This window comes from Neopsephotus bourkii, unplaced genomic scaffold (assembly GCF_033783945.1).
Source record: "Neopsephotus bourkii isolate Nb327-2 ecotype Australia unplaced genomic scaffold, CSIRO-AGI_Nbou_v1 NB_894, whole genome shotgun sequence".
Lineage (NCBI taxonomy): Eukaryota > Metazoa > Chordata > Aves > Psittaciformes > Psittacidae > Neopsephotus > Neopsephotus bourkii.
Window position 1 is genome coordinate 1,065,246 of NW_026901388.1, and position 19,747 is coordinate 1,084,992.

Here is a 19,747-nt window from a genome sequence, read left to right on the forward strand (position 1 = left end):
ATGTGGTCCTTTATATCATTATGATGACAAGTGGTTCTTCAGTACTGAGTGGTATCCTGCAGAGCCAAAAATGTTCCAGCAGGATTTGCCCAGTGAATCAAATACCTTGTAATTGGATTTGTTATTTCTCTACAATAAAAAGCTAATGCCAAAAGGCAAGAATTTCTTTTTTTATTGTGTGCATGTGTTAGACTTTTTAATCAGCAAAATATTTATGCCAAAAGACAAGGGTTTATTCATGATTTTCTGTAGAGAAAACTATCTTAAAGATGAATAATAGTCACAGTTAAGGAAAGTAACAATTAAAACTAAACATTTACTTATTTTTAGTATAGAGAGTGCAATGTACCACAAGTACAGGCGAAACTGAATCTTTTAGCTTCTTAGCATCTGTTTACTGAACTAATTTTTTCAGCAGAATAAAATTGCTGAATCTATTTAATGACTGCAGAAAAACAGCATATTTTTTTGTAAAGTTAAATCCTAAGGTAAGCATTTCAATTTCTCTTTATCTAGAAAGCATCTGCACTGAAGTCGGATGTAGCTGTATGGCAGAATAATATGTGAAACAGCACTAAATGTAATCATTAATTTACCATCATTTAGACAAGAGACACAGATATTCCTATTTATTTTTTCTTTTTCTTCTTTACAAGACAGTGAAGTAGTGATATGCCTGTCTTCTCTTCTGTGAAACTTCATCAATTAACTTCTTCAGTTAATAACATGTGCAAAAGCTATGCTTCCAAGAAAAGAGGTGATGCCACACCAACCAAGGAGAAATCCTGGAGGTTTACTTACCTGTGGGGAGTCTGCTGGAACTTTGTATGTGTCAGTGTCACATTCTTGGTAATACTTTCTGGTCGCTTGGGGGATTTCAGTAAACTCAGAAAGAAACCTTTAATTTTAGTGTATTACTTTCTGATGTTCCAGATTTCATTTTAATATTATCTCTGTTCCAACTGAAAAAAAAGCTAATACAAGCACTCACAGGAAAAGTTTACAGTATTATGGAAAACAACAAGGTGGTTGGTGATGCCCTGCATGGCTTCACTAAGGGGAAATCCTGCCTGACCAATTTGGTGGCCTTCTATGATGGGACTACAGAAATGATGGACAGCGGTAGAGCAGTTGACGTCATCTACCTGGACCTGTGCAAAGTGTTTGACACTGTCCCACACGACATCCTTGTCTCTAAATTGGAGAGACATCAATTTGACAGGTGGACCCCTTGGTGGATAAAGAACTGGCTGGATGGCCACATGCAAAGAGTTGTGGTCAATGGTTCAATGTCCGTCTGGAGACCAGTAACGAGTGGTGTTCCTCAGGGATTGGTGTTGGGACCAGTTTTGTTCAACATCTTTGTTGCTGACATGCACAGTGGGATTGAGTGCGCCCTCAACAAATTTGCCAATGACACCAAGCTGTGTGGTTCAGTTGATACGCTGGGGGGAAGGAATGCCATCCAGAGGGAACTTGACACGCTTGTGAGGTGGGCTGATGCCAGCCTCATGAAGTTTAACCATAAGTGCAAGGTCCTACACCTGGGTTGGAACAATCCCAGGCACAGCTACAGGTTGGGCAGAGAAGAGATTCAGAGCAGCCCTGCGGAGAAGGACTTGGGAGTGTTGGTTGATGAGAAACTTAACATGAGCCGGATTCAGTGTGCGCTTGCATCCCAGAAAGCCAACCGTATCCTGGGCTGCATCAAAAGGAGCGTGACCATCAGGTCGAAGGAGGTGATCCTGCCCCTCTACTCTGCTCTCGTGAGACCTCACTTGGAGTATTGTGTGCAGTTCTAGTGTCCCCAGCATAAAAATGACATGGAACTGTTGGAACAAGTCCAGAGGAGGGCCACGAGGATGATCAGGGGGCTGGAGCAGCTCCCATATGAAGATAGGCTGAGAAAGTTGCGGCTGTTCAGCCTGGAGAAGAGAAGGCTGCATGGAGACCTCATAGCAGCCTTCCAGTATCTGAAGGGGGAATATAGGGATGCTGGGGATGGACTCTTCATTAGGGACTGTAGTGATAGGACAAGGGGTAATGGGTTAAAACTTAAACAGGGGAATTTTAGATTGGATATAAGGAAGAAGTTCTTTCCTGTTAGGGTGGTGAGGCACTGGAATGAGTTGTCCAAGGAGGTTGTGAATGCTCCATCCCTGGCAGCATTCAAAGGCAGGTTGGACAGAGCCTCGGGCAACATGGTCTAGTGTGAGGTGTCCCTGCCCATGGCAGGGGGAATGGAAATGGATGATCTTAAGGTCCTCTCCAACCGTAACTGTTCTATGATTCTAATATCAGATAGCTTTTGGCTCCATCCATATACAGTGTTTACCCTAACCAGCACTCCAAAAGGGCACGTCTTCAGAATGAAAACAGTCTGCTGGACTCCCACCTACCAGACGTTTATCCTTAAACACACACAATTGTCCTAATGGCAATGTTGTGGGTGACTCTTTGCTTGTACAGGTAGTCTTTATAGATGTGTTCGGTCATTTTTACAAGACTGTTTTAAAAGAGTTGCAATAAATTGCAATGAGAAGATTTGGGTCTTCTTCTGCAGCATTCATGACTGACGTGTTTGTGGCTGCACTTGCACCTCTTTTTATCGCATAAAGTGAAATAAGGATTTCCAAAATCAGAAGAATCTTTGTCCACAGAGCCACAGCAGTGGCAGCATTCACCCAAGGGAAGTTAAACACAGGAATGTTGAACCAGACTCAGAAATATTGAGTTGGGCCCACTGTCCTGGATTTAGCAGTAGCAGTCATTTTTCTCCTTCTTGGTAGCTGGTGCAGTGCTGTTTTGACTTTCGGGCTGGGAACAGAACTGATAACAATGATGTTTTGGTTTGGTCAAGGACTTTGTGAGCCTTATGCTCTGCCAGGGTGGAAGGGAAGCCGGGAAGAAGCAGAGACAGGACACCTGACCCAAACTGACCAAAGAGGTATTCCATACCACAGCACGTCATGCCTGGGATGTAACGGAGAGTTACCTGGAAGGACTAGGGGACTGCAGGTTTGGAGGAGGTATCGGTCAGTGTTTGGTCAGGCTGGGGAGGGGGGGGCGAGTTGTTGGTCGGCTGGTGATGAGGTGTTGTATTCTCTTCCCTTGTTATTTCCTTTATCATTACTATTATTGGTGGTAGCAGTGGTGATTTGTGTTATATCTTAGTTACTAAACTGTTCTTATTTCAACCCGAGGGAGTTGCATTCTTTTCAGTTCTCCTTTCCGTCCCTCTGGGAGTAGGGGGAGGGCAAGAAGGGGGCGGGGGGGGGGGGGGAGGGGTTGGGGTGAGTGAACAAGCTGTCTGGCTGGGTTTAAACCACAACAGCCCAGCGAAGTACATCTGCAGGAAACCACAGATCAGGAAATAAGTTGCTCAATTCTAAAAATACTGGTGGAATAGCGTTGAAAAAAGCAATAATCTGACTATCACATCTTGTATGCTCACATCCATTAGGAAATAAGTATTACACAGCCAGGTTTATACAACAAAGTTCAAATAGTATAGAGTAGCACCAATTGTCCCTGGCTTTTATTCAGAAAAAGGCTAATTTTCCACGTTGGTTTACTCATGTCTTTTTGTAATTAATATAACTCCACTAAGGGAATAAGAACCATCAAAGATACCGTGGTGTGAGGTTGTAAAACTGAATACGTCATCTATCCCCTACATTTTCTCCTTTGTTTTGTGGGCAAGAAACCTCATTGTTCACTTTGATCCCTTTCTCCTCATTTAAAACAAATGTCCTGCCTTTCTCGTCAGTTCCTATAGGTTTTTAATGGAATATATAGGATTTGAAGAAATACACTTTGCACTTTGATACTCTATTACCTAGTATGGACAAACTTTTGGCTACTGCTTTTCATTCTTTGAAGACTAGTCATTTATTTTTTTTTTGTCTGAAATGGCACCTGGGCTTTTTCTACAGTTCCACAGATATTCTAGGAAAATATTGGAGTCAGATAATATGTATTAATATGCTTCCTGGAAAGATGATCACCAAACTCTCATAAAACCATAGGAATGACAGGATTTCTAGTCAGTCAAGTCTAGACTGATTAAAATCCTGACTTAAAAAGCACTGATCAGCTTTCAAATTCATTTCTCTAAAGCTATTTTTGTCCATGTATAACTTACAGATAATTACTCTGAAAGCTCCATGTAACAGTTTGAGGCCTTCCTTAAAGGCACAATAGCATATTTACAAAATGAAGAAAATAATGTACCAATTAGAATGAATTGAAATTTATATCACATTCATAACATCCAAGTAATTGCTCTTCATGAAAGTGAAGTGCTGGGTGATGAGTACAGACGTGCAGCTGTACTGTGCTAATATGAACTACTGGTCAATATAATTTGATCAAATGTCACATCAAGACGTGTTAAGAAGACACTTCTCAAGGTTAAGTAAGAGCCTTTATAATAGCTATTCATGCAACAGACTAGCAAAACCATTGTTAACATAGCTCTAATTAAATGAGTGAAGTTATTATTACATTGTAGATGTTAATTCTGATAGCCACAGCATAATTAAATTCAGCATACTTATTAAATATAGCAGTCCAAATTTATTAAAAACAAAGTGTGTGAAAGACAAATTAAAAACAAAACCCTAAATTAAAATAGATTCAATAGAAATAATAGCTAAAACTAAAGCGATATTAAACACTAAACTAATCAGATAAACATAAGCTGAGAGGCATATAAAAGGTGAACTGAGGTACAGCAGGACTGATATCAAATTTACCCATTCACAAAAAGCAATTCAGTCAGTCAACCAATATGTATGTGTGATGCATGACAACTGTGATATTCAGTAAAAAATGAAGTTTGAATAACAAAACAAATTCTTGAAACTTTGTCCTTTCTTCCTACTGTTTCTTTTAATCAACTCAATTAAACATTGTTGTCATAGTAGTGACTTCTCCTGTGCCAGTCTGTGATAGCAGTTATCAATGGAACCAGAGGTCAAATCCAGCAGAGTTGGAACTAAATATGCCATACATATTCCTTAGAGGTTTAGTATGACTTTTTGTGGTGTCACCAAATAAAATACTAAAAAAAAATTAAGAATGAAAAACATACAAAAAAAAAAATCTTGTCACTGATTGCAAAAGACCAAATATAAGTAAAAAACCCACTGGAAATAGTAACAAAGGGTTTCTAACACACCAAATCTGCAAAAAATAGGCTCTTCCTTTATGCAAAAATCAGCAGCGGTAAGAAGCAGCGAGAACAGGATTGTGTCCACTACTTCGCATACTCTGGAAGATTTTATCGTTCTTCTATACAGATTATTTAAAAAAAAAAGAAAAAAGTCAAAACTCATATTCATTAATTAAACTAGTTGATAGGTACATGAATAATTCTTTGGCACTTCTAGAAGTATTAAAGCCTAGATGTCTACCATATTGCGTGAAACCTAAATAAGTCAATGAAAATCAGTCCAGGTAGTCTTTTCTGAAAAGAAAAAAGAGCAACAACAGTATAATACGGTAGTCTTATTAGTAATCAGCCATATAAAATAAACATTGTACAAACAAATATATAGTTGAAATGGTGAAGGTTTCTACCCAACCAAGCTTTTTCTAATGCAGTAATTTGTAGGCATTAGTTACAAATAGCCTTTCTTCTTTATTCCATTAAATGAAAATTAAAGATAGTAACATATAAGGAAGACAAATTTAACTATAATCTTAATAACACCAATGCACAAAACAGAGCTTGTAACTGAAACAGCATCAAGTTAAGCTTCTTGAGATAAGATGTTTCAGAAGCTCCATATTAATTCAAATGGCTTACATGAATTTTCTCACTTTGTTGTTGCTTGCTTTATGTTATTAAAACAAGAAAAGACAGCACCAAATTCCTCAAAAGGAATGTCTTTCAATCTGGCATTTTCGGCTCTCATCAATACTTTAAAGGACAGAGAGATTTGTTTTTCTCTAGAGTGACTGTTTCAAATCCCTGCTGAAAAGTAGGATCAAACACATATGCTAGATGGTCTTAATGGTGTCTAATTAAGGAGTATCTACCACATCCCATGACACCATGCTCCAGCGTTTTGTTACCTTCTAATTAAAGGTTTTACTTACATCAGATGATGGGGGTTTTGTTACAAAATTAAGCTGTTTTTTTTTTTTTTCCTTATTCTTCAGGTAATAGAGCTGGAACAGAATTTATCTTCACCTTCACTGTAATCAGTTTTTTATCATTTTTAATGAGAAGGTTGTTTTGTCTGCCCTTAGCCTTCTCCCTCTCCTCTCCTCCAGCAAATATATAACTTCATTATATCCCAAAGATTCTATTTTTTAAACCTCTTACTCTTTCTATTGTTATTCTTGCAGTGTTAAGCAGTAACAGGTATTATATTGTAATGACACAGTCATAATTTAAATAAATTATTATCATCAAAACAGAGGTAATTCAGAACCAAGTCATAATACTAGCCTGCCTAAAACAAATACCCAGTTTCAAATGGTGACAGGTTGCCACGAACCAGAAGGTAAATCTGCACCTAGTCGACAGGAAACTTGTGATTTCCATTGGACATAAAATGAAAATACTGTTTTAAAACATGTGGCCTACTTATTACAAGTACAATTGATATTCTTATTACTCTGTTCTAAGTATCAGTCTTTATTAATGCAATCCAATGCAAGTGAGAGAGATTGGAGATGTACTTCCTGAAGAATAAGACAGGAGCAGAACAATGGTCCCCATTTCTCTTGTTCCCTTAGCAAATTATTACTGATAGCTCATTTGCTCATCTCTGCAAATGCATTTGTCTTTTTTTTCAATAAGAGATTATTCTATGAAAAATGTATCTATTTGTGCATGCATATTACTATAGCACCTAAAAGCTCTGTGCTTTTATTAATCCTCCTTCCGCTGTGTATTATAACACGGAGTACGAGATTATTTCATTTACAAACATCTTAGAAACTGCGGGTAAAACAAGAGACAACTGATGAATGTTTAAAACAAGAGATAGCTGATGGACAGGAAATGACAGGTACAAGGGAATAACAAGACAATACTAGTCACTGTGATAGGCAGCAGTCTCAGCACAGAATCACTTTAAACCCTGTGAACACTTTGTTTCCCTTTAGGTAACAGTAAAATGTAGATATTTTAAGGCAAGACTAGATACAGAGGAGGGAAGAAGAAATTAGTTTCTGGATGTTTTATGAGAATTATTTCTGATAATGAATTGCAGTTTGTGGAACAGAAATAAGGTGATTGTTTCACAAGAAAGCAATTGGTCTCATAAAGAATGGTAACGTGCTGGCTAGAAGCCGGAGGTAGTGTCTTAACACCAAATGAGTAGGAAGATATTGGAAGCAAATATGCTTTTAAAAATCCTGAAAATAAAGGCAAGTCAAATATGTATGTTAGAGAAAAGAAAACCAGAAACACTTATAACTGTCAATTCCAGTGCATAGCTTTATGTTTCCTTACAATAACCTGTATTTCAAGTTTCAGTCTTTTTACACACGTAACAGTGTGCAACATGCAAAAATCTAAGCATGTTTATTCCTCCCTCCCCTCAATTTGTCTGAGATGCGACTCCTGAATCCATGCAACATAGGCTATTAACATAAATTAGTAAAGAGAGAGCACTGAAACAGACTGAAATATTAATTATGCTCAGCTGGTCTTTGCTGAGTGCATTGCTAAAATGTGTCCAACAGTAGACCAGCGGTAGCCGTATTTGTATGCTCACTGTATTGATATGTATACACAGTGTCTGCAAGATGAGTTTGATAATGAGTGTCTGTTTGGCTTTCACTCTGCATGAAACACTGACTGGCAAGCCTGGAACAGTTTGTTGGTCAAAGTGGTCAGTGTGAGAGCAAGTGGACAAAACACCAGCTAATGGTAGCCAGAAGCATTTGCTGTCGCCCAGAGTGAAAGCCTGTCTCCTCATTTAAGTACTGATTGAAATAAATTTCTTTACAATTCCTCAGAAAGGTCTCTTTGACTATACAGTTTTTGGTGTTTGAATTGTTTGTCCTTTGGTATGTACTGCAAGAAAATGAATGTTAATTTTCAAAATTAGTTTCTATGCAAATTACTCCTGAGTGTTACATACACCTGTTGTGCAAGGAGACTCTCCAAAGCCTTTAGGCCTTTTAAACCTCACTCAAGCTTTATTTGAGAGCCAACTTGAGCTTTGTTGGCCTTGTCCCGCAGCTTTAGGAAAATTAGCAATTTTCCACAGAAATTTGAAACAAGAGAGTACCCAAGTCATATTCACTCAATTCAAGTTTCATCTTGTGCTGTTACAGCTTTACAGTTGAAAACTAGAAAATGTTAAGAAATTGGAATGTGCACTTTCATGCCTACAGTTCTATGTGCCTTACTATTAGAACTCCTTTCTCTTTTTCTCAGTAAATATACATATGCAGATTACATTTTAACAGAATAGTGTTCAAAGTCATGTAAAATTGATGGAAGGAAAGAAACTGTTGTCTATATGGCCTGTCTGTCATTTTAAACGATTTTGAAGTTTCCCTTTGAATAAGGATTGGTGTTCATAACACTATCCTGGGTTCAGCTACAGCAGTCAAAGCACAACAAACACTATTATTTAAGTAATGATCTTAAAATACATACATTTATACTTTATCCTGTACAGGAAAAAGGTTTATGGATTTTTCAGGCGTAAAGTAAATGCAGCTGAATATTTTTGCAGTATGCTGTACAGACAGACTGGCATGTGATAAATTCATAAGCCAGGCTCTCTAGCATAGGAAAAGGCTAAAGCCTTGAAGAGATTGGCTAATATCATTGCCAAGTAAGGTTTAAGAACTGTGTGTGGTTATGATTTTCATAATTTTCCTTTTTACCTCAGAAGATGGCTGTTCTTACCTGAGAACTGCACTTGATTTAAAATTCAGAATTTCATTTATTATACCAAAAATCTCTGAAAAATCAATAATAGCATATAGTTTGTGCAAAGCCTTCATTTTCTGAAAGAAACTAGCTTCAGAAACCTACAGCTTTCAAGATGCATTTGTCCTTTGCCTGTTTAATTGAAAACAAGGATGTCAGAGGTGGTAAAATCAGTTATGAAAATTTCTGTTGATCAGGAGGAGAAAGCTGCAAATTTTTGCTGCTTCCCATGGTACCCTACAGCCTTTGGCATTTTTGAAGCCATTTTCTGAGCTGGGAAAGAAGGAAAGAAGAGGTTAAAAAATTATCTGCGCTGCTCTGTTTCAGCTGTCAGTCATCAGGGCCACTAAGGCTAGATGTTCACCCTTCAGGCAGTTCTGTGACTGCACCTCAAAATGAGCCCTGCCTAAGCAGAAACATACAATTATTTCAGTCAAATTGTTCTTAGGCTACACAATACAATTACCCAGCTTAATTTGGAAGATGAATTAATTGAAGTATGATTTTCCTTTTTTGCATATCCCTGTGTGGGATATTCGTAACAGACAGTTGAAACACTTGACTTTCATGCCAGAGTCTCTAAGAGAATCTCTATTTTAATCAGAAGCAGACTTTGTTTCAACTCTTTTAGGGAGAAGAAGAGTTTTTCACACTGCAAGTCAGCTCTTACGTTTTACACAGAACTAATATGTAAAAGTGGAAAGAGAGAAGTCATGCTTTATCAAGATTTATTTTCTTTTTTCCCCCTTTTCCACAGATGAAGATTGATTGAAAGAAGAGTTCAGCATGAATTTCTCTGAATTGCTATCTCTCACACTGATGCTGGCTCAACTTTGGCCTTGCTCTCCAAGCACACAGAAGTCCTTGGCTCAAAACACATATCAGTCTTTCACAGCAGTTCGAAGAGTGAGACGTGGCTGGGTGTGGGAGCCACTTTTTGCAACTGAGGAACAGACTTCGGTGCCTGTGTATGTTGGACAGGTATGATAAGTAATGATTCAAGGACAGTAAAAACTTAGATTTAACATGCTGATTAGCAGCTTGTTACCTTGACTTGGAAGACCAAGCATCTCCAACAACCTGGCAATATAAAAAAAAAAAAAAAAACAAAATTGAAGCTTTGGGAGCTGTAATTGGGCAGCACAAAATCTCTCCTTTACTGTGACCTGACTTAGGGTCAGAGAACTCCAAGAGCTTGAGGTTGTGGCAGTACCAAGGACCTTCCTTCACCTACATCTGCTGTCAAGGAAACTCCACATTCACTCTGTTACTAAAGCTGTCTCCATATACAGCAGATGAAGGTATCAAGATAAAAAGTCCTTTTCTGTTTTCTGAATGAAGGTTAAGGACTTACCAACATCTGGCAATTTCCTTGTGCTGTTTTTAGCACAGCATCAAAGCAGCCATACTGAGTGCAGTGTAGTTTACAAACAGTATTTAGCATGATTTTATATTACACTAAGTAGCAGCTGATTTACCCCTCATTAATTTTTAATGAAGCAGATTAATACTAAATCCTTTTACCACTGAGAAACTACAGGAAGTGGCGTGGTTCATTAGATTAATGTAGGTTTAGCACAAGGAGCAATTATTTTTCACCCTCCTTTAAAAACGTGCTTTAAGATAATTGCCTTAATTTTCTTAAGATAGTCTTTATCTACCACTTTCTTCTCTCTCTGATGATAATTATTATTATTATTATTGTTATTAAATACTTTTTGTGTATGTTAGAAGTAATTGTAATCTTGAGATCTAGTTTCCTTTTCTTTAAGGCAATTTCTAGATGAATGAACCAAAATAAGCTTAACTGCTAATTAACTAGCACTAAAATTAAATTGGGCCCAAAGGGTGAAGTGTTCAAAATTCATTAATTACTTTTTCACAGCTCCTTCAAAGTAACTACCATAAAAGTGTGATGTCTCACTTCTAAAAGGAAATGTAGACATACTGATTTTTTTAATAATTATTACTTTTCCATAGCTTGAAAACAGTTTCTTGTAATTTCATAACTGTCCTATATTTTCACACAGCTTTAGAAAAAATTCATAATCTATCCTTTATATTTGTTACAAGTAAACTGTACAGATTTTTTATTGAAGAGTATAGTTAATTTATTTCAGTCTAAGCACTATCCAATCAGACATATGTATTTGTGCCTTCTTATTAAGATTATGCTTTTCTTTTGGTAAATGTAATTATAGTCTATAATCAACACACAAATTTTTAATAAATACATCCCTAAAGGAGACAGCATCAACGAAAATGAAAAGGTAGACAGTCTATTTTTATGTCACTATTCCCACTTCTCATCTACAACAAAAAGACCATGAATTCTTTTCTATCCAGGGTAGTAAAACAAGTAAGCTGAGGGTTAAAGATCTAGATGTACACCATCTTTCCCATGCCCTGGGGTTCATGAAAAGGAAACTAAGATTATGGATCAAAAAAAATCTATGGTGCCCCCTAGCCAAGATACCCAATTTCTGTGGTGTTAAAATTAATTTGGCCAGACCACTCATAAAGGGCCAGACCTGCCCCATATTTTGCACAAGACTACTAAATTTCAAAACATTTCACTTTAAGTTGTTCATATTTTAAATAGTTCTAGATGTTGAGAAATTAAGTTATTGCTATTTAAACAGTAGTTGCATATTTTTAACATGAACAGAACTGGTTTGTTGTCATGAACAAATGAAGCTGGACCACAGTGTTCTCCAGGGCTCAACTTCATCAGAGGAAGTATCATCATAAAGTTCATCTTAGAAAGACAACAGAGGATGCAGATATTCCTGGAAGGAAATTGTCTATCAATTTATTTCAAAATAAAAAATATAGGTTTATACCACAGAATAGCGTTTCATCTCTTTAATATTTCAACAGAAATAGAACTTTCATATTTACACTTAGTACACTCGGTACAAAAAATATATGCAAAACTCACAAAGTACACCTGTCATTTGTAATAATAAAAAGATTAGATAATGTTTAATGACCTTCACATCGTTTTCAGCAGAATTTTAAGAGAGCTGATGAAGAAACAAAGTGAAGTAGGTACTTACATTCATTCCCTTCAATTCAAAGTGGCTGAAGCAACTTTTTTTCAGGTTTACCACAGATTTATATATTTATTATATAAAAACTTTAAAACTGACCCCTGACTGGAAGAAAATGTCACAGTACCCCCTTTTAAATAGGCTCACTAGTGACAGCACTCATTGTGGAACAAAATTTAAAAAACCCTACAACACAAATTCCAGAATTTTGCACCTCCCAAAATGTGGCTAATCTTTTCTGACTTGTACTTGCAGGTGAAATCAAATATCGACAAGCAGGATGGCAACATAAAATACACTTTGACTGGGGAGGGAGCTGGAAGCATTTTTATCATTGATGAAGACAACGGCAAAATTTACGTGACACAAAAGCTGGATAGAGAAAAGAAACCCTTCTACAGCCTAAGAGCACAAGCAATTAACAGGAGCACTCAGATTCCTGTTGAACCTGATTCAGAATTTATTATCAAGGTTCGAGATGTCAATGATCATGAACCACAGTTCTTGGATGGACCTTACATGGCCACTGTTCCAGAGATGTCACCTGAAGGTACTGCATGGTGTGAACCAAACTCTTTATTTCCTGACTTTTTTCCTGGTAGCTCTATTGCTATAAAAATGTAATAACATATTTTATAGACTGCCTTTCAGTACGAAGGAAACACACTATTTTACAGGCTTGGAAATTTTCAAAGACATGTTTAAACTGAAGGTTGTGCGCACCTCTGTTTAGTATCCTGGCTTTCAAATATTTAGGTATCCACATGTATTCAAGTCCTTTTAAAGAATCTGCTTGGATACATGCTTGGATTAACTATGGACAGATGTCTTAACCTTGAAATGGGTACACATTTAAGACTATAATATTACCATTTGAAAAAGAGTACTACGGCCAGTTGAACCTCTAGAGGAGACATGGGACTGACCAATTTCATAAAACCATAGAATACTTAGGGTTGGAAAACACCTTAAGATCACCTAGTTCCAACCCCCGTGCTATGGACAGGGACACCTCACACTAAACCATGTCACCCAAGGCTCTGTCCAAACAGGCCTCAAATGCCACCAGGGATGTAGCATTCACAACTTCCTTGGGCAACCCATTCCAGTGCCTCACCACCTTCACAGTAAAGAACTTCTTCCTTATATCCAATCTAAAATTCCCCTGTTTAAGTTTTAACCCATTACTGCTTGTCCTATCACTATAGTTCCTAATGAACAGTCCTTACCCAGCATCCTTATAGGCCCCCTTCAGAAACTAGAAGGCTGCTATGAGGTCTCCATGCAGCCTTCTCTTCTCCAGGCTCAACAACCACAAATTCCTCAGCCTGTCTTCATACGTGAGGTGCTCCAGCCCCCTGATCATCCTCGTGGCCCTTCTCTGGACTTGTTCCAACAGATCCATGTCATTTTTATGTTGAGGACACTAGAACTGCACACAATACTACAAGTGAGGTCTCACGAGAGAAGAGCAGAGGGGCAGGATCACCTACTTTGACTTGCTGATCATGCTCCTTTTGATGCAGCCCAGGATACGGTTGGCTTTCTGGGATGCAAGTGCACATTGAAGCCAGCTCATGTTCATTTTCTCATCAACCAACACCCCCAAGTCCTTCTCCGCAGGGCTGCTCTGAATCTCTTCTCTGCCCAACCTGTAGCTGTGCCTGGGATTGCACCGACCCAGGTGTAGGACCTTGCACTTGGCATGGTTAAACATCATGAGTCTGGCATCAGCCCACCTTACAAGCATGTCAAGATCCCTCTGGATGGCATTCCTTCCCTCCAGCATACCAACTGAACCGCACAGCTTGGTGTCATTGGCAAACTTGCTGAGGGCGCACTCAATCCCACTGTCCATGTCAGCAACAAAGGTGTTGAACAAGACTAGTCCCAGCACCGATCCTTGAGGGACACCACTCGTTACTAGTCTCCAGCAGGACATCGAGCCATGGACCACAACTACTTGCATGTGGTCATCCAGGCAATCCTTTATTCACCGAGTGGTGCATCCATCAAATTGATGTCTCTCCAATTTAGAGACAAGGATGTCGTGTGGGACAGTGTCAAACGCTTTGCACAGGTCCAGGTAGATGACATAAACTGCTCTACCGCTGTCCATCATTTCCTTAGCCCCATCATAGAAGGCCACCAAATTGGTTAGGCAGGATTTCCCCTTAGTAAAGCCATGCTGGCTGTCACCAAGCACATTGTTTCTCATGTGCCTTATCATGCCTTCCAGGAGAATCTTCTCCAAGGTTTTGCCAGGCACAGAGGTGAGACTGACTGGTCTGTAATTCCCTGGGTCATCCATTTTGCCCTTCTTGAAAATGAGGGTTATATAACATTTTTTTTCAGTCGTCGGGAACTTCACCTGACTGCCATGATTTTTCAAACATGATGGACAGTGGCTTAGCAACTTCATTTGCCAGTTCCTTCAGGACCTGCAGATGTATTTTACCGGGTTCCATGGACTTGTGCACGTTCAGGTTCTTAAGATTGTGTTGAACCACATCCTCTCCTACAGTGGGCCTAGGGTCTTCATTGTCACAGCCCCTGCATCTGCCTTCCAAGACTTGGGTGGTGTGGGCAGAGCCTTTGCCAGTGAAGACTGAGGCAAAGAAGTCATTCACAACCTCAGCCTTCTCCAAATCCAGGGTAGGCAGTTCTCCTGATAGCTTCCGGAGGGGGCCCATGTTGTCCCTAATCTGTCTTTTATTCACTATGTGCCTATAGGATCCTTTCCTGTTATCCTTAACATCCCTAGCCAAGTTTAATTCTAACCAGGCCTTAGCTTTCCTAACCTGGTCCCTAGTTTCCCTGACAACATCCCTGTATTCTTCCCAGGTCACCTGTCCTTGCTTCCATCATTTATAAGCCTCTCTCTTTTTCTTCAAATTTTCCTCAGCAGCTCCTTATCCACCCAAGGAGGTCTCCTGGCCCTCCTGCTGTACTTCCTTCTAGTTGGGATGCAATACTCCTGAGCTTGTAGTAGGTGATCCTTGAATATCAACCAACAGTCTTGGGCCCCCCTGCCCCCTAGGGCTATATCCCATGGAACCTTAGTAACCATTTTCCTGAAGAGGCCAAAGTCTGCTGTCTTGAAGTCCAGGGCAATGAGCTTGCTGCACACTCTCCTCACTGTTCTGAGGATCTCAAATTTGACCATCTCATGATTGCTGCAATCAAGGCTGCCCTGGAGCATCATATTTTCAACAAGTCCTTCCCTGTTGGTGAGCATGAGGTCAAGCATGGCACCTTTCCTTGTTGGCTCCTCTATTACTTGCAGAAGGAAGTTGTCTTCCGCACAATCGAGGAACATCCTGGATTGCTTGTGCTGGGCCATAAAGATGCTCCAGGGTGGTTGAAGTCTCCCATGAGAACAAGGACCTCTGACTTTCACTACTTTTTTAGTCAGTATACCCTAGACTCTAGAAAAATGTTCAGTGTATAATTATTGCTGCAGCCTGTCAGCTTTTCAGGATTCTAACAATCTGAAAGAAAAGTAGTTTGCAAACAAACTACTAGTTCTCTGACTTGATCTGACTCTTTTAAGGACATAAGTATAAGCTTGGTTGAACTCAGAAGTACACAGAAGCAATGTTCAGTCTACTCTGATTCTGCTTACTAATTAAATAATGTGTCTTTATTACACCCTGTGTAGTATAAAACATATTGTACTGTAATTGCAAAAGCGTCTCAGTCACACTACATGCACTAACAGTTTCCTGCTTTCCCCGCACCCAAAGGCAGAGATAGTTTCTTTCTTATAAGTAATGGATTCAGAACAGGAAAGGTATGAAGCTGAGGCGGGGTTGATGTCATGACCATCCATACACCATATATGATTCTTACCTATTTACACTGCCAAGTCTCTTTCCCATCAGGTCAGCTTCTCTTCTGATTTCCTAAGCATATGAATCGTAATTTTCTTATCAAGAGGAATAACTTAATCCCAACACTTCTTTTCCACCTCCACATGATCAAACAGATCTGTACTGTTATCTGTCATGTATCTGGAAACTCAGTACAATAAATACGAAGCAAATCAACATCTGAAAAAAAAAAATATATATACACATATATGTGTACATATTCATATGCATACATAATCATAGAATAGTTAGGCTTGGAAAAGACCTTAAGATCATCCATTTCCATTCCCCCTGCCATGGGCAGGGACACCTCACACTAGACCATGTCTCCCAAGGCTCTGTCCAACCTGGCTTTGAACGCTGCCAGGGGTGGAGCATTCACAACCTCCTTGGACAACTCATTCCAGTGCCTCACCACCCTCACAGTAAAAAACTTCTTCCTTATATCCAACCTAAACTTCTCCTCTTTAAGTTTGAGCCCATTACCCCTTGTCCTATCACTACAGTCCCTAATGAATAGTTCATCCCCAGCATCCCTATAGCCCTCTTTAGATACTGGAAGGCTGCCATAAGGTCTCGATGCAGGCTTCTCTTCTCCAGGCTGAACAGCCCCAGCTTTCTCAGCCTGTCAAATGTCTATAGGATACAGATATATGCCTATCATATAAGGACTATGGCATACAGATAAATCTTTAAAAAAAGACAAAGTGTGAATGCATCTGACATAAAAAAGCATGTTACAAATGCTGCTATCTTCAAATAATTTTTTAATCAAAGAAATGCATCTGTTATTAAGATAAATTAAAAAAAAAATCTTAAGAAAATCAAAGGATTCTTTAAGCCTTACAGAAATGATTCTAGTAACGTTTTAAATTTATACCTCTCTTTCTTCGGGTTATTTCTTTTACAAATAATATTGAAAAAAAATCAAATATTGTGCTACTTAAAGAGCCATGAATTAATGAGGTCATTAAAGTAATAGCATCAGTGATCATTAAAAGTAATAAAAACTATGTTTCATTCAGCATTACCCATTCAACTTTTAGGGCAGATTCAGTGAATCCTCCACAAGGAGCTGTAAACTATCTTTTGCAAGAATGGAAAGGAGTTGCAATAAAAGGATATTCATGCTTGGGGTTTAATCAAAAGTGGGATTAGTATCCTAATTGCTGCCACGAAATTCGCTACCATCTACAAAAGATATCTATTTCATCAATTTATTCATTAGTCATCCTGCTTATACCGTCTTCTACCAGGGATATCATTTTTGGGTGTATGATTGCCATTTTCTATGCCATTTTGTTCCATGAAGACAGACTTATTTGTCTACAGACTTCTACATTGAGGTTTTTGTCAAATTACTTTTTCCTGACATAATCAGTTGGATCTTCAGAGTTTACCTCTAGCCTTTGCATCTTGCTCATTCATGCAGGTTTGCAGATGAGAAAATAGGTGTCTTATCAAATACTTTTGGTTTTGGGGTTTATTTTAAATGTGATCGGAGTAATAATGGGCATAGTTGATTGTCTAGAATTATCAGTGTATTTTTATCTCATATTACACAAATTTAAACTTTGACAATGCTCTTTTTCCTTTTTTTTTTCCTTTGTTGTAAAATGTTGTTTATGAAGCACTTAGTCTCTTATAAAAGTGGTTTTAAAATAGCTGATAATTTAACATAACTTTATTTAAACTCACACAGTTCTGTAACTGTCCATAGAAGTATACAAAAAATTGACTTAAGTATTCTTTCTATTTTATCTTTCTGTCTTAATGATGAGCTCCTATCTTAATGATGGGCATATTGAAAAAAAGAATTAAAAAAGTCTGAAGGAACACCACATTACATTGGCTGATATAGGTGAAAAATAACATAAGACCCCCATGTGCCTCCTCTCTCAGACACAGACTACCTGAAATAGTAAACACTCAGATTTGCAATTACCAGTGTATGGTATGTGAGTCTAAGTCAGTCCTACAGGTCTTGATATATTTTCTACACTGCTTCTTCTATGTTTTACCTCTCCAGCACTAATACTATAGCTGTTTCAGAGATTGTTCTTTTACCTACTTTTCCATGTAATGCTACTACACTACTGGTGTACTACTGTGTATATCTGTCATATAGAATGCAAGTGGAGTGGTGCATAACAGTTTATACCTTAATAGTGGTCAGCTCCACTGCATGTAACAGCTGAACCAGATATGATGAGGACTTCTCTGGGCTCGCTTACTCTGCTTTTCAGAGGATAGGGACTGCACTTCTGATGTGAAACCTATTTCAGTGTGCAGAAATTTCAGCTTTAATCCTTACATGGAAATTTTTAAGCTCACAGTATATAGAAACAGTAACCAATGAAAATTTGCAGCATTGGTACTGTGATGGCATCAATATCAGTGGTTTTCGCCCAGTAAAATAGAATATCCTCTTGCATAATGGGGGATGTAGACTGGAATTAGTTTAAATTACACAGTGCAATAGATTTGCACTTTGCTCTTTTTCAGAGCTCTAGCAGTTCAACACACTGATGCTAGATCTGAAATCTCCTAGCAATTTCCTCACAGAAAACATGTTCAGGAAGTGTGATCAATACTTGGGAAAGCTGTTCACTGTTAGTGAACATTTCATCTGAAGCTAAGAAAGCAAAGATAGAATATTTGCAGCTGGCCACTTTTCTCAGAGAACCACGAAAAAACAGAAAATTGATGCAGACAAATTTGTCTAAACAAAAATATCAATATAAATACACAAATAAGCCAAAAGATTAGAATATATTTTACTTCTTTCTTGTCTCTCTTTTAGGTTCACTACTAAATTTTATTAAGATTTTATATGGAAATGGCACAGTAAAAGAAAAGCCTGTCAGCAAATGGACTCTTCTAATAACACAGGCCTGTGCTTTTCCCTCCGCCATTTGGTACAATTATACATTAAGTATTTTTGATATACCTGTTAAACTTGCATGAATGCAGTATGCCTGATAAAACAGTTAATACTCACATACAATGATGCATCGGTATTTAATGTTTTTATATATTTCAAGTTCTAGCTAGAAAAATTAATAACAATTTGCCATATGAGAGCCTTGTAGTCTACTTAATGCGTTGCATGATTCCATCCAGTAATTGGTTTGCTTTTTTTTTCTTTTTTTTTCTGCAGGTTAACTGTATAAAGAAAAACAGGCTTCATGGTAGTGAAAAATTAAAAAATAAAAACATATTTTAAATGCAGGATAACTTTTTTCTTCTGCTTGCTACACAGTCTATATGTAATGTAGTCTCATATAGTGATCATGAAATCCTTGTCATAAAAAAAATATGTGGGAAAACTATGCCCTCTCTTTACATGGTTTATGGCCTCTTCAGTTTAGAAATAGTCTTCCTCCTGAGAGCATAGGACATCTGCTATTGCTTTTCCTCCAGGTCTTCTCCCTCTTTCCCAGGTGCCCCTTGCCTGCTCACCTTTTCATTATATCCAACAGCTGCACCTCACTGAGCCCAATCGGCCAAATTCCATGCTTCTGCCTCCTGCTATACTCTGGAAGAGTCAACAGGCAAGCAGAAATGTAGGCTGAGGCTTAGAGAAGGAGCAGAAGCTGGTTTAGATTCAACATTTCATTCTAATGGTTAGAAATCATGCAGAAAATGTATCTACCTTTAAATGAGTGAGATGTACAAAAGCTGTAATAACATTGCAGTACTACATATGTTGGATTTTGTTCCTGATTTATTAAATATGGTGCTGTAAACAAGTCAATTTCTAAACATAGTTGTGGGTGCTTGGGTTTATTTAGTATAAAACGTCATTATAACAGATTGTACTTCTATTATTCATTACTCCCTTCCTTACTAGCACTCCATTATTTTTTTCTTTTTCAAAGCGACTGCATTCAAGTAATATTCAATTGTCTTAC

The 19,747-nt window shown here is 38.1% G+C and overlaps 1 protein-coding gene across 1 annotated transcript in view; it reads left to right on the forward strand.

Moving 5' to 3' along the window:
- LOC133214485 (cadherin-19-like) overlaps positions 1-19,747 on the forward strand; it is a 72,417-nt gene that overhangs the window by 24,222 nt on the left and 28,448 nt on the right. The window contains exons 2-3 of the mRNA XM_061357395.1: positions 9,666-9,889; positions 12,217-12,511. Coding sequence (XP_061213379.1) covers positions 9,695-9,889; positions 12,217-12,511 — 490 coding nt within the window. The 5' untranslated portion in view covers positions 9,666-9,694. The remainder of the gene's footprint in view (positions 1-9,665; positions 9,890-12,216; positions 12,512-19,747) is intronic.